At 43.8% G+C, this 25641-nt stretch overlaps 1 protein-coding gene across 1 annotated transcript in view; it reads left to right on the top strand.

The window, feature by feature from the left end:
* The first annotated feature begins 834 nt into the window (after positions 1-834).
* ELAC2 (elaC ribonuclease Z 2) overlaps positions 835-25641 on the top strand; it is a 227118-nt gene continuing 202311 nt past the window's right edge. The window contains exon 1 of the mRNA XM_069200369.1: positions 835-1217. Coding sequence (XP_069056470.1) covers positions 964-1217 — 254 coding nt within the window. The 5' untranslated portion in view covers positions 835-963. The remainder of the gene's footprint in view (positions 1218-25641) is intronic.

Raw genomic sequence — 25641 nt, 5'->3', positions numbered from 1 at the left:
AGTCCTAATAGAGTTGGAAACTCAAAGCAGAATATATTGGCTATCTCTTTTCCTTAATTTTCTAATTACTTTGTAATCAGGTTTTGTAAAATGCATAAATATAATAAATAAATAAATAAATAAGCAGAGGCCGCGTTCTCATATCAAACTTGTGTGTTTCCCTTAGTAAATGTTGCGTTTTTAATACAGCGCGAGTCTCTTGAAAAACACGATTAAAGTTGAAATTAATTTACACTTTCACTGTAACGATAAATGTATATGATTATACAATGGAAAAAAATAGGAATATTTTTGTCATCTATAACCATACCCGTGAAGAGGATATTTGAAATAGAAGCCGTACGGTCTACCGGAATGGCGCTCAAATGAGGAACTTTTTAAAAAAATCACTCCATTTATTTTACAGACCTTCTAAGGGTGAACTTGCGTTTTTAGCGGCCATATTGAAACGGAGTTTCTTTATTTCGTTTCTAGACCTGCGCGATTAGTATAGGCAACGGATTTAGTTCTTTTTTTTTGTTACTTTTCGAATATGTTTCACTGCATGGGGTGAGCCGTTGAGCTTAACACGACATAACAGCTTGCATTTTTGTCAGTGATTAGAAGACGCAATGGTAATACGGAGTTATCCTGGAACTCTGAGCTGCATGTGTACCCTAAAATTCGTATTATAGCTCGGTGATGTGTACTTGCAACTGGAATACTAAGGCTGAAGCACGGCTCGGAGGGGAGTTATAATGTCAGAACTTTATGTGCACTTTTCATAGGTACCGACGCCGACGCCATTTTGCAACGGGGAAAAGGTATTGAACATTGACTCGTGCGGCACGTTCGGACACGTTATAGAGTCGTCGATGATAGCACTACTCGGCGAGGGCGGGTGTACACGAAACTAACATAGAAGAGAGACATCCTCTAGTGTACGTCTGCTGTGAACAGGAGCTGCATGCCCCTCACAGCTGAATGCTGCTGCCCCGTTTGGCAGTCTTGCTTCGCCGCACCTTCCTGCTCCGCAGGATGGAGGAACACCAAGGAAACAGCCGACCGCTGTGCTCACGGAAACCACGGCCACCGAAGGATACCTTGCGGCACATCAAGAACCGGGAAAAGCGGCGCGGTGTAGAGCGCCCGGGGCCAGCAACCGTGTACCTGCAGGTGGCGGGAGCGGGCAGCCGCGACGCTGGGAGTTCTGTTTACGTTTTCTCAGAGTACAATAGGTAAAGGGGTACACGTGTCTGCATGTATGGGGTGGTTGGGGGTCCTGAACGGAGCAGTATGATTGGGCGGCCGTCATGTGCAGCCTGTCCAATCAAATTCAAGACCATAACAACTTCATCTTCCTTAAAAAACTATAGTGATAAATAATACCTGAAGTGAATTTCTGTAATGAAATTCACGTAAAGATGATGTACAAATCGTCAGAACGTGGATTATTAGCCTAAGTGGATGGTCTCCTCTTACTGTAACAATATCACTATTTTTTACTAGGTCCACTTGGGTCTCAAAGATTTAATCATGAGCTCAACCCGTAGTAGCTGTAGCACAGGGCAGACAGGCTTAACTTGTGAGTAATTTGTAAAGCATTTACCAGTACTGAAACAATTAAAAAGAAAACGCAACAATAAAATAAAAAATAAAAAACTCACTTCTATTTATAAAAAGATATATTTTTTTTACTGGGTAGACAGACACTAAAATGACAAAAATCAGACATAGGGATCTGGACATATGATTTCTCATGTTTCTAGCACAAAGAAGCTCAAAGTGCGTGCTAGACTGGGTCAATCTCAAAAGTTAAGTCCAACCATGATTGATCGTAGGTCCGATACAGGGGTCAGGTTTGGTCTGATGTAAAGCTTACTTTCTATCTTGGACTTTTTCTTCAAGAAAATCCTAATTGACGGAGCCGTCAGCTAGTTGAGGTGCTAGCTGAATCTGAAGACCTCATTGATGTTGGTCAGATGAAGCACAGGACCTTGGTGGGAGCCTCATCTCCTGCAGAATTTTGAGGCACTTGGGTCGAAGGTGAAAATACTCTGAGCAGCAATCCAACGACCAGGTCTAGGAAGGTGTTGCTGTCGACGGGGCACTCCTGCTTTGGTCAAGTATCAATGTTCAGCTGGGCAAACCAGCAAGTTGAGTCTGACCAGCAGTTTGACGTCAGTGGCTGCAGCTCGCGGAGGTCTGGCTGTAGCCTCTGGTTCTTTTGGAAAATATTCTAAGTCTCATCTTTTAGGGATAGGCAGGTATACTACATTCTGACACTTATTCAGGGACCCGAGGACCTTAGGGACACCTCTTGGGCGGTCAGGACTCACACCTGTGTAAGCCACCAGCAAGATCCAAGGCAGGTCCAGTTAGAACTGGTCAGCTGTGTCCTTCAGAAAGGTGTACTTTGTGCATCTTTTGTGTCTTTGTAGCTTAACAAGAGGTCAGCCAACTGACCCTTGGAGTCAACTTTGCAGTCCTGGGTAAAAAAAAGTAGGAGCAGGTCACACCCCTATCGCCCTCCCTTCCCCAAGTGTTGGACTGATGATGCTGTTTTTTTGTTTTACTCTGTTCACCCATGTCCTTCTAACTAGGCTCCAGTGCATGTGCTCTGATGCCTAAAGCTTACATACAGTTGGTGTTAGACCTGATAGCCTTAGGGTGGTCACCCCTAACTTTTTGTCTGCCTCCCTCCACTTTTTGGACACTGTTTTTGCTGGTTTTTAGACTCTGTGCACTTTACCACTTCTAACCAGTGCTAAAGAGCATATGCTCTCTCTCCCTTTAAACATAGTAACATTGGATCATACCCAATTGGACTATTTAATTTACTTCTAAGCCCCTAGTAGAGTACACTATATGTGCCCAGGGCCTGTGAATTAAATGCTTCTTGTGGGCCTGCAGCACTGATTGTGCCACCCCCTTAAGTACCCCCTTAACTTTGTCTCATGCCTGCCATTGCAAGGCCTGTGTGTGCAGTTTCACTGCCAATTCGACTTGTCATTTAAAAGTATTTGCCAAGCCTAAAACTCCCATTTTTCTACATATGGGGCGGGTGCTGTGTAGGCAAAAGGCAGGACATGTACCTATGTAGCTTACATGTCCTGGTAGCGTAAAAATCCTAAATTCGTTTTTACATTGCTGTGAGGCCTGCTCCCTTCGTAGGCTAACATTGGGGCTGCCCACATACACTGTTTGAGTGGTAGCTGCTGATCTGAAACGAGTAGGAAGGTCATATTTAGTATGGCCAGAATGGTGATATAAAATCCTGCTGACTGGTGAAGTTGGATTTAATATTACTATTTCAGAAATGCCACTTTTAGAAAGTGAGAATTTCTCTGCACTTAAATCTTTCTGTGCCTTACAATCCACGTCTGGCTGGGTTTAGTTGACAGCTCCTTGTGCATTCACTCAGACACACCCCAAACACAGGATACTCAGCCTCACTTGCATACTTCTGCATTTTGAATGGGCCTTCCTAGGCTGGGAGGGCCTGCTCTCACACAAAGGACTGCCACACCCCCTACTGGGACCCTGGCAGACAGGATTGAACTGAAAGGGGACCTGGTGCACATCTAAGCCACTCAATGAAGTCTCCCCCACTTTAAAGGCACATTTGGGTATATAAACAGGGACTGCCCCTTCTAACTCAGACACTTCCTGGAGAAGAAACTAACCAGAACCTGCATCCTTCCAAGAAGAACTGGCTGGCTGCCCAAAGAACTTACCTGACTACTTTCTGTGAAAGACTGCTGCTTTGCTGTTGCCCTGCTGCTTTGCTGCTCTCTGGTTGTGGTGAAGAAGTGCTCTCCAAGGGCTTTAATAGAGCTTGCCTCCTGTTACCTACAGTCTCAGGACAAAAAAGACTTCATCTCTTCTAGAAGCAAAATTTGCCGCACAGCCTGCCAGAAACACTGCATAGCCTGCACCGTGGTGAAAATTTCACCGCACGCCAAACCGGAACGACGCAGCCCGACTTCGCAACGAGAAGATCGACACAGCGACAACGTAGCGACTGGAAATTTGACGCACTGCCCACTGGATCGACGCATAGCCGAGCCGGAACAACGCAGCCAGACTTCCAGAGAGGAATCGACTCTGCGCTTGCAGTGTGGTAGAAAATTAGACGCAATGGCCACAGGATCGACGCAGCTGCTGTGACTTCGTCCTGCCAGCATAGGGAATCCAAGCACCGTCCCTAGGGTGTCTGAAAACCCTGCAACTCGAAGAGGATCCACGACCGAGCGCCGGAAATCGATGCACAGCCGTCCCTGCGTGGAAACTAAACAACGCATCGTCATGTGCTGCCAGAGAAATCAACGCACCCCCCCTTTGTTTCCATGCTTCTCCTCCTCTGTGGTCCTTTGTGGAGATTTTTCACGCAAACCAGGTACTTTGTGCTTAAAGAGACTTTGTTTGCTTTAAAAAGACTTAAGACACTTTATATCAATTTTCAGTGATAGCTCTACATTTACTTATTGCATCTTTTGATCGTTTTGACTGGCTTTATCCAGATAAATATTATATATTTTTCTAAACACTGTGTGGTGTATTTTTGTGGTGCTATATGGTGTTATTGTATGATTTATTGCACAAATACTTTACACATTGCCTTCTAAGTTAAGTCTGACTGCTCCGTGCCAAGCTAACAGAGGGTAGGTACAGGTACATTGGATTGTATGTGACTTACCCTGACTAGAGTGAGGATCCTTGCTTGGACAGGGGGTAACCTGACTGCCAACCAAAGACCCCATCACTAACAGTTGGCTAATCCCTGATTGACATATTTAACTTACTTGTAGGTCCCTTGCATATGATATCTTGTGTACCCAGAGCCTGAAAGGTAAATGCACTAGCGGACAGCAGCACTTACTGGGCCACCACCAAAGTGACTAGGTAAAACAGCAGCTTAGCATGGCAATTTTAAAACTGCCATTTCAATCCTGTTAAAATCACCCGTTTAATAGGCCTAAACCTTGCCTTCTAATACTTTTAAGTCATCCATAATTCAGGGCTTAAAACGCTCATAGGGTAGGGTCCATGATATTTAAAAAGGACATGTGAAGTTTTACTTACCCTGGCAGTGAAAAAACTCCAAAGTCGTCGTTCATTGCATCAAGGCTGTCTGTGTAGGAAAGTACCATCTTGCCTGGCATGTTACCCCCATTTTCACTGTATGTATGTTTGTTTTTGCCCACGTGTCACTGGGATCCTGCTAGGCAGGACCCCAGTGCTCTTAATGTATGCCCTGTATGTGTTCCCTGTGTGGTGCCTAACTGTATGCTGAGGCTCTGCTAACCAGAACCTCAGTGGTTATGCTCTCTCTGCTTTCTAAAATTGTCACTGCAGGCTAGTGACTAATTTTACCAATTCTCATTGGCACACTGTAACACCCATATAATTCTCTTGTATATGGTACCTAGGTACCCAGGGTATTGGGGTTCCAGGAGATCCCAATGGGCTGCAGCATTTCTTTTGCCACCCATAGGGAGCTCAGACAATTCTTTCACAGGAGTGCCACTGCAGCCTGAGTGAAATAACATCCACGTTATTTCACAGCCATTTACCACTGCACATAAGTAACTTATAAGTCACCTATATGTCTAACCCTCACTTGGTGAAGGTTAGGTGGCAAGTTACTTAGTGTGTGGGCACCCTGGCACTAGCCAAGGTGCCCCTACTTCGTTCAGGGCAAATTCCCAGAACATTGTGAGTGCGGGGACACCATTACACGTGTGCACTACACATAGGTCACTACCTATGTGTAGCGTCACAATGGTAACTCCGAACATGGCCATGTAACATGTCTAATCATGGAATTGTCACCCCAATACTATTCTGGTATTGGGGGGACAATTCCATGATCTCCGGGGTCTCTAACACAGAACCCGGGTACTGCCAAACTGCCTTTCCGGGGTTTCCACTGCAGCTGCTGCTAACCCCTCAGACAGGTTTCTGACCCCCTGGGGTCTGGGCAGCCCAGGCCCAGGAAGGCAGAACAAAGGATTTTCTCTGAGAGAGGGTGTTACACCCTCTCCCTTTGGAAACAGGTGTGAAGGGCTGGGGAGGAGTAGCCTCACCCAGCCTCTGGAAATGCTTTGATGGGCACAGATGGTGCCCATCTGTGCATAAGCCAGTCTACACCGGTTCAGGGATTCCCCCAGCCCTGCTCTGGTGTGAAACTGGACAAAGGAAAGGGGAGTGACCACTCCCCTGACCAGTACCTTCAAGGGGAGGTGCCCAGAGCTCCTCCAGTGTGTCCCAGACCTCTGCCATCTTGGATTCAGAGGTGTTGGGGAACAATGGACTGCTCTGAGTAGCCAGTGCCAGCATGTGACGTCAGAGACCCCTCCTGATAGGTGCTTACCTCTTTGAGTAGCCAAGCCTCCTTTCTTAGTAGCCAAACCTCCTTTTCTGGCTATTTAGGGTCTCTCCTCTGGGCTATTCCTCAGATAACGAATGCAAGAGCTCACCAGAGTTCCTCTGCACTTCCCTCTTCGACTTCTGCCAAGGATCGATCGTGGTGCATTCCCCTGAGGGCTGTCTGCCTTCACCCTGCAAGAAGAAATCTCCTGTGGCTCGACGGAATCTTCCCCCTGCCAACGCAGGCACCAAACTTCTGCATCACCGGTCCTCTGGGTCCCCTCTCATCCTGACGAGCGTGGTCCCTGGAACACAGGAGTTTGGTCCAAGTGTCTACCACAGTCCTGTGGCCCTTCTGTCCAAATTTGGTGGAGGTAAGTCCTTGCCTCCCCACGCCAGACAGCAAACCTGTGTACTGCGTGATTTGCAGCTGCTCCGGCTTCTGTGCACTTCTCCAAGGATTCCTTTGTGCACAGCCTAGCCTGGGTCCCCAGCACTCCGTCCTGCAGTGCTCAACCCGCTGAGTTGGACTCTGGCGTCGTGGGACCCTCCTTTTGTGACTCAGAGTTCACAGATCTTCTAAGTGCCTGTTCTGGTACTTCTGCAGGTGCTGCCTGCTTCTGCGGGGGCTCTCTGAGTTGCTGAGCGCCCCTCCCCCGTCTCCTCCTCCAAGGGGCGACATCCTGGTCCTTCGTGGCCCCCAGCAGCACCCAAAATTCTCAACCGCGACTCTTGCAGCTAGCAAGGCTTGTTTGCAGTATTTCTGCCTGGAAACTCTTCTGCAACATCCAGCACGCTGTGGGACAACTTCCTTCCAAAGGAGAAGTTCCTAGCCCTTTTCGTTGTTGCAGAATCTTCAGCTTCTTCCACCCGAAGGCATCCCTTTTGCACCTTCATCCGGGGTTTCCTGGACTCCTGCCCCCCCCGGACACTCTCGTGACTCCTGGACTTGGTCGCCTTCCTTTACAGGTCCTCAGGTCCAGGAATCCGTCTTCAGTGTTTTGCTGGTGCTTGTGGTTCTTGCAGAATCCCCTAGCACGACTAATGTCTTTCTGGGGTAGTAGGGTAACTTTACTCCTACTTTTCAGGGTCTTGGGGTGGGGTATTTTGGACACCCTTACTGTTTTCTCACAGTCCTAGCGACCCTCTACAATCTCCCATAGGTCTGGGGCCCACTCGTGATTCGCATTCCACTTTTTGAGTATATGGTTTGTGTTGCCCCTAGACCTATGTGTACCTATTGCATCCTATTGTGATTCTACACTGTAAGAAAAGTAGTGCAAACTGTTACTTACCTGTTTTTTGGTTTGTGTACATATAACTTGTGTATATTACTTACCTCCTAAGTGAGGGTATTCTCTGAGATACTTTTGGCAAATTGTCACTAAAATAAAGTACCTTTATTTTTAGTAACTCTGAGTATTGTTTCTTATGATATTGTGCTATATGATATAAGTGGTATAGTAGGAGCTTTGCATGTCTCCTAGTTCAGCCTAAGCTGCTTTGCCATAGCTACCTTCTATCAGCCTAAGCTGCTAGAAACACCTCTATTCTACTAATAAGGGATAACTGGACCTGGCACAGGGTGTAAGTACCACAAGGTACCCACTATAAGCCAGGCCAGCCCCCTACAGTCTGTCCCATAGAAGTGCACTTTAGGTTACATTATAACACCATACAATGCATACTTTCATTTTGGGAAAAAGCTACAACCATGGCCAAAAACTCAAATATGAATTAAAAATCCAATCTGAAGGTCCAGTCTAAAAAAGCTGCCATTTGCCTGTGTAAAGCCTCTAATAGCCTTTTCCGAGTTAATCCCCAACGGTCATCTGGCAGCCTGCTGGTAGTGGTGGTGAACAGCTCCCAGGAAACAGAACATAAGGGCCTTGGCTTGGCTGGGAGGAGGTGTGATCTACTCTTGATTGGATGGCCCCGGGGTGTGTAAACCAACTGCAGAAGCTTCATAGGGGCATCGCCTGTCACAGGCAGATGTAATTCACACGTAGACATGTCCCTACCATTATCCAAGTAGCCAGGGTAGTACCAATCCCAGTGAGGGGAAAAACCTGCCCCAGAACTGGTTTCTATGTTGGGGGGAGTTATTCATTTTCATAGACACTCCTCCGGGAGTATGCGCAGTGCTCTAACCAAGGGAAGAACAATTTTGCCATGTTGAAGCCGAAGTCCAAGTGGGTAGGGTTGCCCCGGGACCATTTTTCCTCTTGGTCAGGGAGTGCCCCCCACCTCCAAGCTAGCGCTAGACATACAAGTGGTAACCTTGGGTACCTGTTTCAGAACACCTCTGGATCTTTGAAATACAGAAGGAGGATTACACTTGCTATTGAACCTGTGGAAAGAACGTAGGGTGTAACAAAATACACTTGTCCCTTTGGTGTCGTGTAGTGTGGCAACAAATTATGGCAGCAATCTCATTATTTAAGCACTCTGATAATAGCCTCTGATTATGCCAAGGATCATACTATAGTAGGGTATGTATACTAGCAAATCCCTGATTTTGCCACCTTTCCACAGAAGTACATACTGGGGCTGTAGGTAGCAGTAAGCAATAGTTCCTGGGTTGGAGTGCCCTTATGAGTCTGTGCAAATCGACGAACTTGCATGTTTTATGGATTTTTGCCAGCTCTTTCTAATCTTTTCCCATACTGAGAAAGTTTGGAAATGTATTCCTAACAGTTAGGAAAAATAATTGGAGGGAAAGTGAACTTGTACATGCTCAACAGATTTTTGCACGAGCAAATCTACACATACATATTTCCTTGATCTAAAATACAGTTCACAAATATTTTCTAGAGGTACTATTTCGTGGCCTACTTCTGTACATTCTTGGTAATTCAGTAGTCCTAAATCTGCACTAATGAAAGAGTCTATACCATGGATTTATTTTCATGACTTCCTATAAGAATTGGGTCCCTAATTAGGTCTGGCATTAACCAAGACCTTTTTGTTTTTTATTAAAGTTCTATCTATTGGCTGGCTTCCCTAGGAATGACAGCATTGTGCTGTTTCACATAGGGCATATTGGCACACAAAGTAGTTTTGTTCAATGCCAGGAACTACTGTGACAATGTGTGCTTTTTTTAGACCAAAAATATTTTTGATTTTTGCTAGTATTTGTGATAATAATGGGGAGCCGGCAGCTCCCACAACAATAACGTTTTGCAAAAACCATGTCAAAACAAGACCTGCATTGACAAAGCCAAAAGGCTGACGACCAAGGTCGACCCTACTGGCTTTGCCAATGCTCGGTTATTTTCATGTTTCCCATAATCTTGTTGAAACTTATTACACTGATTTTTCCATTATGTGAATATGTTTTGGAACGACTAGCATGCATCAACGCATTCAATTAAATGATACTTCAAAGAAATGGTACCCAAAATTTCACAGTGGTTTAGCAAAACCTTTTTTCCTAGTTGCAGTTTTAATGAACGTTTTGATTTTGAAACCAAATAATCCACAATATTGCTTTTAAGTTTTTGCTGATATCTGCATCCAATTAGAGAGCATTCTGGGAGCATTAGGCATAGCCTTATATCGTTATACTTTGTACATATTTTTATGCTGGAACTATCAGTAGTGCAGTTCCGATTACAGCTTTTCCTTAGCCCTCTCACCCTAATAAAAGGCTTTGCATTAATGAACCATAAATCCAGGTTTGAACAGCATTAACATAAGGACCCAAATGTTACCTTTACTGTAGACAATACCTTTCGCTGATCCATAATGTGGTACTGTAAACAGGCAGACAAATGGTATGTGCTGCAGGGGGTTGGGCCTACTTGTTACAAATACAAAAATAAACATGACGACTTGTTGCCCTTGACCCCAATCAATGTGTCATGGGCACAAATGTCCGGCTATAGTAATTCCACACCCCTGCATTTAAAAAAACATTGTTTACCTTCCAGCTCCACTACACCATCCTTCACACTTTTTGAAATGTATATAGTGAAACTCACATTTTGTTCTTCCGGCTATTTCCTCTCCTAATCAAAACAAGTTCACCTACTCTTCCATTCAGTGTTCTTACACCATATTTTCTTTCACAATATTCTTTAATTTCAGTTTGTTTAGCTTCCACCCACTTTCTAACCAAATGATTGTTCATTAGCTCAATCAATATATCTACACATTTCTCAAATTATGTTGAATTTATTATGTGTCTGATCAATGAGTAGTTTCGTTCCTCATTTAAGTGTAATACCAAACTTTGCCTGATCTTCCCAGCCCACTATATCTCGTCCGTCTTTTGCTGCATCCACTTTGGTGCAAATAGTTCAATCCTTGAAATTTAAATTAGCCTCAAAAAATTATATGGTATTTATGACACGTTTTCTATCCACTATCAGGATTTACACACCTTGTTTTAGATCTCATGCATTTTTTATCAACTGCTAGATGTTGAGTGTAACTTCTGATGTGTGTTCTTGAACCATATCTACAACGGTTTCTATTAGTTCTGTCCATTTGTTGTCTCACATGTTTTTCTTGCATACCACATTGACAGGTGTCATGACATGTCCTTCAACTGAATTTACCAATGTTTTGCTTGTCACCAAATATCTCTCTATTCCTTATATAATGTTTATTTTTTGCTCAAGCGTAGGATTCCTGCAGCACAGCACATGTTCCTGTACAATTAGTGACAATTTGTTCCCTCGGTTTTGATCTATACTACTCTCAAATTCGTACGAAGATGGGAATACTCGTAACTCAGCAGCATTTTTATCAGTACCTTCAACAGAGCCTTGCTTTCTTAAAATATCCACCACTGCACTTGGTTCGTCCTTACACTGACGTTCCTGTCTTGTAACCGCTTCCTTATAGACATTTCAACTACCAAGTTCTATCCATCTGAACCTAACACACTGAATAAAAGTGCAAATTTGTGTTCATAATTCATTCATCCTGGGTCATTTGCCACAATGTCATTTTCAAAAGCTCAAATTCAATGCTTCCATCAAACTGGAGGTTTTCCTGGACTTCTCATAATGGTATTTGTGTTAAAACACCATGTGATGATGCCATAATATCCTTGTTAAAGTTTTTATATATATACATAAAGTCAGTTCCTGCCATTGACTATTCTTTCCGATTTAATATTCAAATTCTTCAGTTGCATTGCTATAAACACAACAAGAACTTCATACACATTTTAATCTATATAAGAAATGACCATTACAAGCAGTACTCACCACAAAAACAGTACTCACAATTCACTGATGAAGTGTGGTGCGCTCTTACATTATTTTTTTGTTTGAATTTGTGCCCTGAATTGGCTGGTAAAAACACCACAAGATACCAGTGAGCATTTAACAGCACTACACTGTGGCTAACCTTTAAATGAGTTGTGTCTAACACAGCCAGGATGCCTGCTACAGCACCCGATCATGCATTATGTGAAATTAGGCATAAATCGAGAATGAATGACTGAGTCCTCAGATGTTAGTCACCTACCTGTCTGTGCTATATCTAACAGCTCCCCATGGCCTATGACAGTAACCCATCCAGGATTCATTGGTTCAGCTGCAACAGTGGCTCAATCTCTACATGCAACTGCCCTGCACACATCTGCACCATTTTCCAAGCCCTCCACGTTGACAGCCTGCACATACAGCCTCAGACACAGCAGCAGCCATTAACACTAAAATGGGCAGCACACCAGAAACTCCTGCATTCTATTATCATGTTGCCAAATGCATGTTGTGGTGTATAGGAGAGAATTACACTTACCTGTAATAAGAACTTACATAATGTTATGAGAACAACTCGAGCTTTCAATTATGCAGTACAAAGGGGACCAGGGGTCCTTACTGGAATTCCCCGATATCTTACTTCCACATTAATATTCTTAATTCTACATAGTAATTTCAACAGACTTTGTCAAAGCACAAATAGTTAAATAGGTATACCTTCAGAAACCACAGACATGCACCAAAAAACTGTAACCTGCTGTAAGTATCCAATCTAAAATAAATAGCGTGGAGAGTTGAGTCTGTACTGCAGACATCTGTGTGCTGCCTGTAGGTCACAAGTTCAAATCCCTGTTCTATTGTTGATTGGATGAATGCATTAGCTCCAAATATGCATGACCTTAGGGTTATGTCCTGTTAATATTGCATGTCGGGAAAATATTCCTGATGCGGATATCTCTCCATAAAGTGTAAGATGCATTTTCCTATACCATTATGACTTGTCAGTAAGTTAATGAACTCATGGTAGAGTGTGTATTGTGTGATGTACTGTTGTTAAGTTCCAGCCCTAGTAAAATAGCTTAGTGAAATAATTTGTCAACTCCGTAGATGTGTGTGTGTGTGTGTGTGTGTGTAATCTGCTGGTTACACTTCGTCCAACACAGTCGTCAACTAGCTTAATCTGCCTACTTCTAGATATAGTTAATCTGCAAGTCATTGGTTGCAATCTTTCTAGGATAGCTTGGGGATTAATTTGTCTGCTGCACAGATTTACTTGTAAACTGCAAGTCACAAGTTCCTGTACGATAGATTAGAGGCTTAATTAATTGCTTAGATCTGTGTGTAACCTGTAGGTCATAGGCTTAAATCTTGGCTGGGCCAACTCAACCTTATACCATTTTATAGTTTAAAAAAAAAAGTATACTTGAATCTGTGCACTGTTTGCAAGTTGTGAATTGGGGGTCAAGCATTTTGTAGTTAATAAGCATATTGCCTATCCCCGCCAACTTTTATGTACCACAAGGTAAATTCCAGTGCTTGGCATGTTGGATTTTTACAAAATGAAATATACCCAAATGTTGCAAATCCACAGCTTTGTTTCAGGGCTCTGCTTGACAACTGGGCAATATTTACACTTGCACAGAGGGCCCCTGATGCATCCCTTACTCCCCCCACTCCCTCCCAAAAAAACATAAAAATAGTAGTATGTGGGTTTATTTTACACTTACCTTTTCTGTTAGTTCTCCTGTCCCTGCTGTGCTCTTTCCATCTTTTGTTGGTAGGACTCCGTAATTCCTTACTTTATTCCTAGCATCAAGATGGGTAAGGTTGCAAGCTTTTGTTCTAAAAACAAATAACTGACTTCACTTTCTGGAAGGCTGTAGGCTCGCTGCACTAGCCTCAACAGTTTTCCGATGATTTAGGCTTTTCAACATCTGTAAATGATGCATATGGAAACAAGGTTATGTGAACCACCTGTATTTGGGTTCAGCTATCAAATTAGGCTTGAAAGTGACTGACATACTAAGTACTTAAAAACCCATGGATCCTCTTTAAAGGCTGTTGGTTGATCATGTGCGTGGACGCTGATGGAAGATTTATGGTGGGTATTTACAGGGGTATGGAATTAAATAAATGATCTGCTTGTCTATCGGACAGGTTGCTTCATAAATCTACTTGTTCTGTAAAAAAAAAAATATATATATATATATATATATATATATATATTCCACTTGTCCCTATAGTGCAGCATCAAATTGCAGCAGCAGTCTCATTCTAGAACAGCCCTGATAATAACCTATCTGATTTATGCCAGCGTTCATACTATAGTAAGGTTTGAATGCTAGCATTCCCTTATTTTGCCTCCATTCTGCAGATCTACACACTGGGGCTGGTGGTAGTGGTAAGCAAACATTTTAGGGTTGGAAAACCTCTGGGTTGGGGAAAAAGGTGGTTGTAGGGAAAGTGATTATGCATATTTGCTTGTGCTGAAATGTAGTTCACAAATATCTTCTAGGTGTATGATTTCCTGGCCTACTTCTGTAAAATCTTGTGAATTCATGAAAGCCATAGATCTGCACGAATACAAAGACTTCTACTATTAGTTCATTTTTGTGACTTTTTTGAAGAATTGGGCCCCGAATTAGGTCTAATGTTAACAAAGACATTTTTGTTTTTATTAAAACTATATCTCTCTATTTCTTGCCGGGCTTCACTATGAGTGGCAGCATTTTGCTCTTTTACTTGGAGCATATCAGCACACAATGTAGTTTTGATCAGGGTCAGGGACTACTGTGGCAATGCATGCTTTCTGAGACCAAAACATATTTTTGGTGTACTGGTGAGGGCCGGCAGCGGTAAAGCTTTATGGAAACCATGTTAAAACAAGACACACTTTGTACCAGTGGCAGACCTGTTGGCTTTGCCAATGCTTGTTTGTTTTCATCTTTCCCATATTCTTGTTGAAACTGGTTACATGTTTTTTCCCTCCATTATGAATATTATTTTGAAAATATTAATATGCATCAACGCATTTTACTAAATTATGCTTCAAAGAAATGGTACCTAAAATCTTACTGTAGTTAAGCAAAACATTTTTTTCCTAGTTGACGTTTTGTGAAAATGTTATTTTGAAAGCAAAGAATAATCAATCTTGCTTTCAAGCACCTATAAATATTTCCATCTAATCAGAGAGCATTATACGTAGCCTCATATTGTTAAACTTTGCAAAATGTGTACACATTTTTATACCGGAACCACTGCGAGTTGTGCAGTCTGAACATTTATTTCCTTAGAACACTCACCCTAATTGTTAAACCTGGCATCCCTGGTGTGATTTCCCCTAACATTTTGCCCTCTGACCTCCTGTTATGCTGACATCGCTTTTGCTGGCTTTAGGTCTCTGGGCACTCTACCACTCCTGGCCAGTGCTAAAGTGCACATGCTCTTTCCCTAAAACATGACAACTTTGACTTATCCACAGTTGGCATATTTGATTTACCATTAAGTCCCTAGTAAAGTGCACTACATATGCCTAGGGTCTGTAAATTAAATGCTACTAATGGGTTTGCAGGGCAGTTTGTGCCTCTCACTGCAGTAGTCCTTCAAATATGGCTCTGACTGCCATTGCAGAGCCTGTGGGTGGAGTTTCAAACTTCCACGCTGACCTGGAAAGTTAACCCTCTTGCCAGGCCCAAACCCTCCTTTTTAATACATGTCACCGCTAAGGTAGGGTCTGCACAGCCCCAAGGGCAGGGTGCAGTGTATTTAAAAAGCAGGACGTGTACTTTTAAGTTTTACATGTCTAGGTAGTGAAAATCTAATTAATTCCATGTTTTACTACTACATGGCCAGTCTCTCCCATAGATTAACATTGGGATTGGATTCTTGTATTGCGTTTTATAAGTGCAATTTCCAATTGAGAAGAGTTGGGACCCGCAAGACTCATGTCTGTGGAATCGCAATTTAAAATCACAACTTACAGTGAAGTCTCATTTTAAATTGTAATTATAAAAATGCCACTATTAGAAAGTTGCCTGCTTCTTTCATTAAATCATCTACTGCCTTCTGCCTGTCTCTGAATACACATCTGGGTGGGTGACAGCTAGGTTCTTGTACATTCCCTCCAGACAGCCACAGACAGAGGGAGCTTAGGTGTGACTGAGTGGCCATCTGCATGTTGATGGGCCATCCTGGGCAGAATGGTAGGCAGGAGCTGACACACCTGAATGGGCTGTTTCTTGAGCCCTCACAAAGTGCTGCATAACCCCCTGTAGTGTTTCTGGAGTCAGTACAGGAAGGACAGGAACTTTGTGGATTTCAAAGACCTTTCTTTGAAGTCTCCCCCACTTCTAAGGCAGCACTGGGTATAAGAACTGAATTCTGGACCCCACCAAATCAATACACTTCTGGACTTGAGGGCATTCTGCCAGGAAGAAGGACTTCTGCAGTGTTGAAAGGACCGTTACTCTGTTGGACTCCTGCTTTACTGTGCCTGCCCTGCTGCCCTCCTTGCCTGAGAGTGAGGACCGGATCTGAATCCTTACAGCCCCAGAACCAAAGTGACTTCAAGGGCTTGCCTCTTATTCTGAAGTCTCCGGGACATCAAAGACTTCCAGCAACTTTTCTGAAGTTTCTGGACTCTGTCGCCCGTGAGTCCTGTCTTGCCAAAAGGTATCAGTCCAGTCCTGGGCCCTTCGAAGTGGGTTTGCTAACTGTCTTTTACCAGAATCCGTGCATTGATGCCATTGTCATCAGTCGGAATTGACGCATCCTCTAAGCATCCTCAGGAGACATCACATTGCCGGCTTCCCGGCTTGACGACGACACATCACCTGCACCTAAGGGGTTAAACATAGACATGTCTCAGATTGTGAAGCTCTGAACCGATGCATCACCTACACACCAGGATCATTGACGCATCAACATTGCTCCTCGTGTCAACGCAATCTAACCAAGGTACTGATTTTAAGGGGGCAAGTTTGGTTACTGCTTCTGACATGCATTTAACTGCGGTCAGCCTAACTTTTCAGCTTTCACCTGGTCTAGTGTAACCTTACAGCCCCCGTTTGCACCTCTGTACTTTTAGGCATTATATTTTGAGATATTTTTTTTAAATCCATATTTCGACTTCTTATTATATTTTTGTCGTTTTGGTTTTGTTCTGCTCATTAAATTAAGCTCTATGTTTCTAACCTGTTGTGGATTATTTTTGTGTGGTGTTTTTTACTGTTTTAAGTGTTGCACAGGTGCTTTACACATTGCCTCGTAAGTTAAGCCTCACTGCTCTGTGCCAAGTTACCAGAGGGGAGCACAAGTAAATTTATGGTGTGTATCTGACGTACCCTGACAAGGATTGTGGTTCTTGCTTGGACAGGGTGCATACCTCTGCCAACCAATAACACAAATTCTAACACTAATTGTAAAGACTTTGCATTAATTAATGTATATTGGAACAAACTTGAACATTATTAAAGTTCAGACCCATAAATTAACTGCAGACAATGCGCTTAACATGGCAGCCAAAGAGTGTGTGTTGCAGTGGGAGTTCGGACTACTTGTCCCAAGGACAAAATAAACATGTCCTTGACCCCAAACAATATGTCCTGTGTCAGGTGCAGGAAAGTGCTCTCTTTTATGTCATGGTCACCCCTACTTTTTGTCTGGTATTCAAAGCAATTTTGACTGAAAGTGCATTAGGTTCCTACCAACCAGGTTGCCAGTGTCAGATCTCTCTCTAGAACTGTGCAATTGTTCTCCAATTTGCAATACCCTTGCCCCTGCCTCCCCCCACCCCCATGTGTCCCTAGTAAACGGTACCACTTGTACCAAAGAGGGTCCCCAAGGGCTGCAGTATGTATTGTGCAGCCCTGACATGGCATACAGGCTGTATGCCATGTCCCCTAGCACTCCGTGCAATATATATGTCATCCCTACTGCAGGCCTTACAGCCCTAAGACAGGCTGCATTATAGTACATGTGAGGACACCCCTTCACAAGTGGATATGTCCCTGCTATGTCTTTGTCGATTTCTAGACATAACTAGTGGACAGGGAAGCCATTTTAAGTACATATGCTGGACACTGGTCAGTACAACTTCCCCAGCTACATGATGGCTTCACGGAAAATAGGGATGTTTGGTATCAAACATCTCACATTAATAAACTCTCAGTGATGCCAGGGATAGATTTATTATTACATGCACCTTACAGGTGCCAACTGAAAGTCTGCCAACCATCAGTGTAGTTTCAGCCAGCCACCACCAGGCATGATTTTGGCCCCCTAGGGTGAGAGCCTTTGCTCTTGGGGGGTCAGAAACAAAGCCTCCACTGGGGGAGGTGATTACACACTTCGCGTAACAGGATGACCTGCAAATCTGCTTTTCAAGGCAGGGGGCTTTATAGAAGCCCTCTGCCTTTGGTACGCAGATCTGGCTTCACTCAAAGGAGAGGTGCTGACACCCCCCACACATCCCCTGCTACCCATTTGGCACCTGGACAGGTGTGAAATGTAGTATTCAGGGAGGTGTCCCCACTCCTCAAGTCAGTCCCACCCTTAAGGGGAGCTGTCTGATGTGGTGTGGCAGAATTAGGAAGTCCGGGACTGGGTTATGCCCACTTCCCACAGGGAATGATCATGTAGGGGCTGTAGTGAACCCTGTTTTAAGTAGCCCATTCGATTCTACCCTACACTCCTCCAAACAGCCTTAAATTCAGTATTTAGGAGAGCTTCTGGCACCAGGAAATCTGATTCCTGCTGACCTACAAAGGACACTCAAGAGCCGCAAAAGCAAAGCCTGAGGAATAAGCACCTGACTTTGCACCAGCCCTGCCGGCCTGTCTACTGTTCCTGTCGATTTGTGCCAAAAATCAACTTGTCCTGCAAGCTGCCGTACCTCCAAAAGCATGGAAGGACTGCCACCCTTCAACAAAGACCCAGGAACTTCTGAGGAACAGTGGAGGTGCTTCCCTGAATCTTGCAGGAATCCCTGACGTCTCCGGCAGCCTCTGCCCACAGGCCTCCTCAAACATGAGTGCTCCCAGTGGAGAAAACCGGACACCCCAAGACACTTCTGTATCCGTCATCCCTGGCCTGTGGAGAAGAGGATCTAAGGTGTCCCACCGTATCTCTAGATTTTAACCCACTTGTTGGTTTACCTCGACTGGACTCCCAGTTCCAACCGGACTGACCCCCATTAACACTAGGCACCTGACACTGAAAAGCACCTCTGCACCTGGCTACCCCAGTGCCACCCGAGGTGACCTGTTGGTGCTGCCTTGGACCTTGCCCTTTACTTACCTTCAGTCCAGAAGATTGTTCCTGTAAGTCGCTGTGAAGTGCCTGAATGCAGTACATGATTTTTCCCCCATAGGCTAACGTGGGCACCCGACGCTGAACCCGTCCGCCTCAGGTGACCTGTTGGTACTGCCTTAAGTTGAGGAGATGAGTCCTGTAAGCCGCTGTACCTTTATATAACTTTATGCAGTATTTGTTTTTCCTCCCTAGGATAACATTGCCACTTCTGAAAAATGCACTGTCAACTTTTGAAATTATTTTTCTTGCAAAACGTACTTACCTGATAGTATTGCCTCTGCTGCCTAAATACATATAATGTTACTTGTTGTTTTTGTAAATTGGTGTGGATCTCCATATTGGGTCCGTGTCTCATTTATTGGCTGTGTGTGTATGTGTATTTGCAGATGTCCAACACCGCCTTATAAGTCTAGGGCTGCTCGACCACACTACCCCCTACAAAGAGTACCTTGGGATTGCTTGAGCAATACCCTGTCCACTAGTAAGGGAACCCCTGGACTTTTTGCATTGTATACTTCATTTTGGCACACCAAATACATTGGTGATGCAGCAGTGGGGGGTGTACAAGACTTGACATTTGCTTACCACTCGGTTAATAGGTGATACAACTAAGAAATCCAAAATTTCTTTAGTCAGGAAACATTATTTCCAATTTTCGATTTTTCTAAATTGTTTCAAATTTACTGTTGGGGCCTTGTTGTTAAGTCCCCCAGTCCAAACTATTTAGAATTCAAAATACTTTATTTAGTTAGGCCTTTTGAAAGGATACTTAATTTTTTTTTTTTTTTTTTTTTACATTTCTAAAAAGGTCCCAACTACTTTAAAACCATGACTGAGGCAGCAGGTTCATACCAGGAGCTCAAACTGAACCCCTACCTAAACGTTAAGTTGACCCAACTTCAATACATCTGCCAAGCATGGAAATTTGCCTTGGGGGCTAAATCCACACAAGCCCATCTGCAGCAGTTGCTTGCAGAAAATGAGCCCTGGCAAGCAAAGAAGTGAGGATCAGGAGGTGGAGTATGTGGAAGAGGATGATGAATCCCTCCACAACTCCTAACAGTAACACCACTGGGAGCACTTCTGATAGTACCCCATGAAATAGAGACAGTGAAGATGCTGATCTCTAGAAGCGAACTAAGAGGATAGAATTAGAAGCTAAACTCTTAGCCATAGAAAAATAGCTGAGATGGGACTAGGACCCATCTCTGGGGGCAAGCAAAATTTTAAATTGGGAGAAAGAAGCAGCTTTGGACCCTAAGATTCCCAAAGGGATTGTTCCCAAATATGTAGGAGGTGAAATCATCATCATCCAGTGGTTTACAGCCTTTGAGAGGGCTTGTAAACTAAGGAAACTCAACCAAAAGTATTGATGCTCTCTACTGTGGGAGCTGTTTTCAGGGAAGTATAGGGATAGACTCCTGACACTGAATGAGGCAGATGCTGAATCTTATGGCCGAAAGAAAGATACTCTGAGAGGTTTAGGAAGACTAGGAAAACCTCTAGTCAATCCTGGGTAGATTCTGTTGACTTCTCTCAAAACACTGGGTGGCTGGCTAAAAGGGAACTAAGTGCAAGACTATAATGGGCTTTCATACTCTTATTACAAAAGAGCATGTTAAGTAACTATTTTTGAAAACTTCCATCAGTACATGGCAGACAGAGGTCCAGTTTCTCTTCAAGGACTTGGAAAGAAAGCAGGCCACTGGATCAAGGCAAGGGTATCCAAGACAACTCGGGGTGGAGGTGACCGAAACAAAGGGGTTTGCTAAGACCCCTGCCCCACCACCCCAGGGAAAGATGGTGACCAGTCTGAAAATAAAAACAGAGTCTTCTAAATACCCCCAAAAACCTGTTCAAGAGGGTGTGCCCCAAGACAAGACACTGATCAAGAGTGGGTACCAGGGTAAGAACTGGGATCCCAAGAAGGCTTGGTGCTTCAATTGCACAGGCAGTGAGCACCAAACAGGAGACCATGCCTTTCCAAAAAGAACCCCCCCACCCCCACCCCAGTGCACCTGCAGCACCTGCTGCATTGGTGAGTCTCCAGATGGGATCCCAGGTGGGCCCTGACCATGTCACAGAGCTCACAGAAGCAACTTTAGTCTCTGATGTTGGGTTGGATGAACCTGGTTGTCAGGCCCAGTAACCTGGAGAAATACAGAGAACAGCTTCATATAAATGGGATAAGAGTTGTGGCACCGAGGGATACAGGTGCAAGTGTCACTATGGTGACTGGAAAAACTGATATCCCTATAACACTATCTGACTGGTGAAACCTTCATTCACCAGTGCTGACAACATTGCTAAGGTCCATCTCATGGCAGTGGTGTCTTTAGAGTGAGGAGTGGTACTGGCCAAAAGAAGATGGTGATATACTCTGTAATTCTTGTAGCCTGTCTGCTAGGAAATGGTCTAGAGTCCTCAGCATGGGCTGAGGTCGAAAGAAAGGCCCATGCTGCTATGCTGGGTATACCTTAATGGGTGTTCGTGAAAGCCAGAGCACAGTGCAAAGGCCAGGATGAAAAAGAGGTGCTGGAGTCTGGAATAATGGCCCAGCCCTCCAAGAGAAAAGGTAGGAAGGCAGGTAAGCCATCTTCTGAAGAGCCCCAAGCTCAAGTCCCTTCTCAGGAAAAAGACCTGTTAGCCCTTGAGGGAACTGTGCCCTAGGAACTTGGGCCTTACACGGCAGAGCACCTGGCCCAAGGGGCTCCCTCTAGGAAAGAACTGTGCCAGGGATAGGGTACTTGGCTCGCTATTGAGAGCCCGAGACAGCAAGTTGCTGACCAGGAAAAAGGAGATGTCTGTGGCACCCAGAGAACGTATTGGGAGGAGGGATTTCTGTATACTAAGTCGAGAGACCCTAAACCTGGTGCCACTAGGAGAGTGGTAGTGCCTCAGAAATGTAGAGTTTCTACTCACCTTAGCACATGACCTCCCCTTAGCAGGGCATCTTGGCCAGACCAAATCTTGGAGTAGGTTAGACCCCCACTTTTACTGGCTGGGCATGTCCCAGAAGGTGAAGGAGTTTTGCTGCTCCCTTATCACCTGTCAAGACAGTGGCAAGAAAGGTAGCAACCCAAAAGCCCCCTTAATTCCACCTCCAGTAGTTGGGGTTCCCTTTGAAAGGATATGGGTTGACGTTGTTGGCCCTCTATACCCTCCAACAGCATAAGTGAACAGATTCATACTGGTGGTAGTGGATCATGCCACCCAGGTACCCTGAAGCTATACCCCTATGGACTCCCACTGCAATTGCTAGGACCCTACTCAGTATCTTTACTAGAGTGGGCCTCACAAAGGAGGTGGCATCAGACAGAAGTAGTAACCTTATGTCTGCATACCCCAAGGCAATGTGGAATGAATGTGGAGAGACTTATAAGTTCACTACCCCGTATCGCCCACAAAGGAAATGGTTTAGTTGAGAGATTCAACAAAACCATGAAAGGCATGATTGCAGGTCTCCTTGAAAAGCTCAAAGGGAGATGGAAATTCCTGGTACTATGCTTGTTTTTTTTTTAATACAGAGAAGTGCCCCAGAAGAGAGTAGGTTTTTCCCCTGTTGAACTTATGTTTGGTCATCCTGTAGGGGACCACTGTGTTTAGTGAGGGAATGCTCTAAAAGACCACCCCCCCCCCCACAAAAAAAGAGCCCAAGCAAGACCTTGTGGACTATGTGCTACGTTCAAGGATGGCTGAGTACATGGAAAACAACACGGAGCCAGCTAAGAGCTCTGGTATGACCAAAAGGCTGCCATTGTGGAGTTCCACCCAGGGCAGAAGGTGTGGTTACTTGATCCTGTAGACAAATGGAGTGGCCCTTACCCTATCCTTGAATAGAAAAGTGAGTTCACCTATCTGGTTGACCTAGGCAATCCCTGGAATCTTCAAAGGGTTATCCACGTGAACTGCCTAAAGCTCTTCCATGGCAGGTATTGTGTGGCCATGTTGATGGTCACTGATGAGGACCAGAAAGAAAAGAGTGAGCCTCTCCCTGACCTCCTCTCCCACAGCCCCAAAAATGGGGTCAGTTAATGGAGTGGTCTTTTCAGACACCCTCATTGCCCAGCAGCAAGCTGACTGCAGGCAAGTCCTACAGCAGTATGCTGAGCTCTTTTCCCTTACCCTTGTCGATCTACAGATCACCTGCCCTAAAAGAGACTTAAGTTTAGTTTAAAACTGCTTGACGTCCTTGCATTTTATGTAGTGCATTCTGAACACCTTCTTCAGGTTGGATTTTAATTTTCATTGGGAAAATGTGGACGCATTGAAAGATGACCTTGAATGCTGGAGCTATGTCAGCACCCTGTAGTTCCAACTCATGTAGCAGGACACACATTAGAATTAAACTTGCATACCTCCAACAACACAGGGTTATCACCCTGGTCGCCCTCACTGGACTGATCATTATATCATACATTTCGAGATGTGGCTGGAGGCCCCTTTCGGTGGTACCTTAACGCCTCCATGTACATTTCACCCTTGGAAGTCATTAACGGAAGATAAGCTTAGAAATGCCCTCAATCTCCCAAGGGTAAATAATGAGGTGGATAAAGACATTGTATCCACTACATATAATAACCTATTAAAAGAGGTCTTTCATAGCCTAGTTGCTGCTAAAGCTCTGGTAATCCAAGTGTAAGACTCTTTACGCTAAATAGTACTCTGAGAATTTATGGAAGCCAAACGGATGTGAGAGCCTGGAGCACGTTTGGAGGCGCTTCAAGTCTGCAGAATAAATCTGTGCTAAAACTGGTGCTTAAAAAGTATCATAAGCAACTGCTCACGGCACAAACAAACTTAGGGCCAGATGTAGCAAGCAGTTTTGCCCATTCTGTGTCTATGGGAAAATGTGTTCGTACATATGGCCCTTACTCACTGAAAGGATTGACAATAGTTCCTCCTTTGCCAAATAAATCTTTATTTTTTGTAGAGTTCATGTACCCAGGTGCTTGTGCCTCCCCTCTTTCTCCCTCCTTTGAATGCTGTGAGACCGTATCTGTGTTTTTTTCATTAAGATTTGAGAACTTTGACATCCACTCACATTCAATGAGCCTATCTTTAAATTACGATTCATTACCTCATCCAGATGCTTGCAGAATTTTTTGCACAAGGGGACATTTGTCTTATTTACTCTGTTCAATCAGGCTCTACGGATGATCCATGCCCGGCTCATGGTTTCTTCGTGTCCCTCTTTGTTTGCACCTTCTGTGACTGATATTTTCAGTCTCTTGTTAAACATGGCCAGGGTCCCCACTACCTGGAAAGAGGTAACATGCTGCTAATACTCAACGAGGCCTCTGCAAATATCTCTCATCCACTAACTTTCATCCTATCTTTTTTGCCATACCTTGCTAAAACGGGCCTCGAAAAATCTACTTACCCACTTGCTATGGCGCGGAAATTTTTCATCAGGATGAGCTGTTTTTTTTAGCAAACTCACCCGTTCTGGCAGGCTGACAAATAACAGGTGTTCTGTTCACTCACAAAGTGAAGGAACAACGAAGATGCCTTTAAATCTTGTTTTTATCTTGTCACATTTGCTCGCATTCAGAGACCGGTCAAAAGGCAATTTGTCTTCCTGCATTTATGTTTGGTTCTATGTGAAGTTAGAGGATTTTGTCAAGTGAACTGTGTGACAGTCATGCTGTGCAGAGTGTGTGAAATGAAAGGATGTAAGATGTCAGGCTTTTTTTTTTTTTTTAAACCCAATGTTGAAAAAGCTAACAAGTGAACTGTACAAACATTTCAAAATATATTTTAGTAGTTATGAAGGCACATCTTTGTAATTCTGTGTGGTGGGAAAAAAAGATTTTTATAGAATGAAAACAAATTAGAACACTTGGTGATGAGCAACTGTTGTTTTTATTTTTGCTGAAACTTAATTTCCAAATATTGTTTATGCGCTATATAGTTTTATCAGTAAAACTGCATATTAGTGGAAACGTGTGTGGCCATTTCAGTGGAAAATGTGCTGTTTATAAATGACAATGTACCCAATAACCCGTTTCTATATTTATTAAAAGTGAGTTTTTAAGCATGAACTGGAAAGTGTTCCTGCCCCTACCCTAATGACAATGCTGTTAGTGAACTAGGAGGCATGTGTACCCTACATGTGGGCTCAATTCTTATTTTACATGGAGCAAACATTTAGTAAATAAGTTAAGCATATTTTTTGTACATCAGAAATGATGAACTTGCATACTTGAAAGAAAAAGATGGCTTCAAAAAACAAATTATTTGGCTAGGATCACACAATTTGAGACCAGTTTATGGGTCAAGTACATTAGTTTGGTTGAGTAGATTATTCAAGTTGCTAGGCTGGCAGATTATGATTTTTCAAGGCCTGCAAAAAGTATCCATCAACAATTACCTCGTTATTTGGAGGTCAACAATAATTCCTCTGAATCCGGATAGTACAGAGACTATCCTGTTGGCCATTTTGGGTAGTATCAGTATGGATGAGGGCCGCCTGTTGCCTTCATCATGTTAGATTGCTGTGCAGCCTTCAACATCGTTTTGTGTGTGGTCACGCTCATGAGGCTTCATGAATTTGGCTTATTATTTAGCCTTGCCTGGTTCACAAGTTTTTTTTTTTTTTGGCACAAAGAGCACAAGCCATCTACATTTCTTCTTTCTAGACCAAAGCTGTCTGGAACACCTGCAGGGTACCCCAGGGATCCTCTAGGAACATTTCTCTTTTTAATATCAATGGCGCACCCATAGCCAAGGTTTTTAAGGGACTTTAATTTGAAATATT

Source organism: Pleurodeles waltl, chromosome 7 (assembly GCF_031143425.1).
Source record: "Pleurodeles waltl isolate 20211129_DDA chromosome 7, aPleWal1.hap1.20221129, whole genome shotgun sequence".
Lineage (NCBI taxonomy): Eukaryota > Metazoa > Chordata > Amphibia > Caudata > Salamandridae > Pleurodeles > Pleurodeles waltl.
The sequence above is the reverse complement of the archived record's forward strand: the minus strand, read 5'-3'. Positions and strand labels throughout refer to the sequence as shown.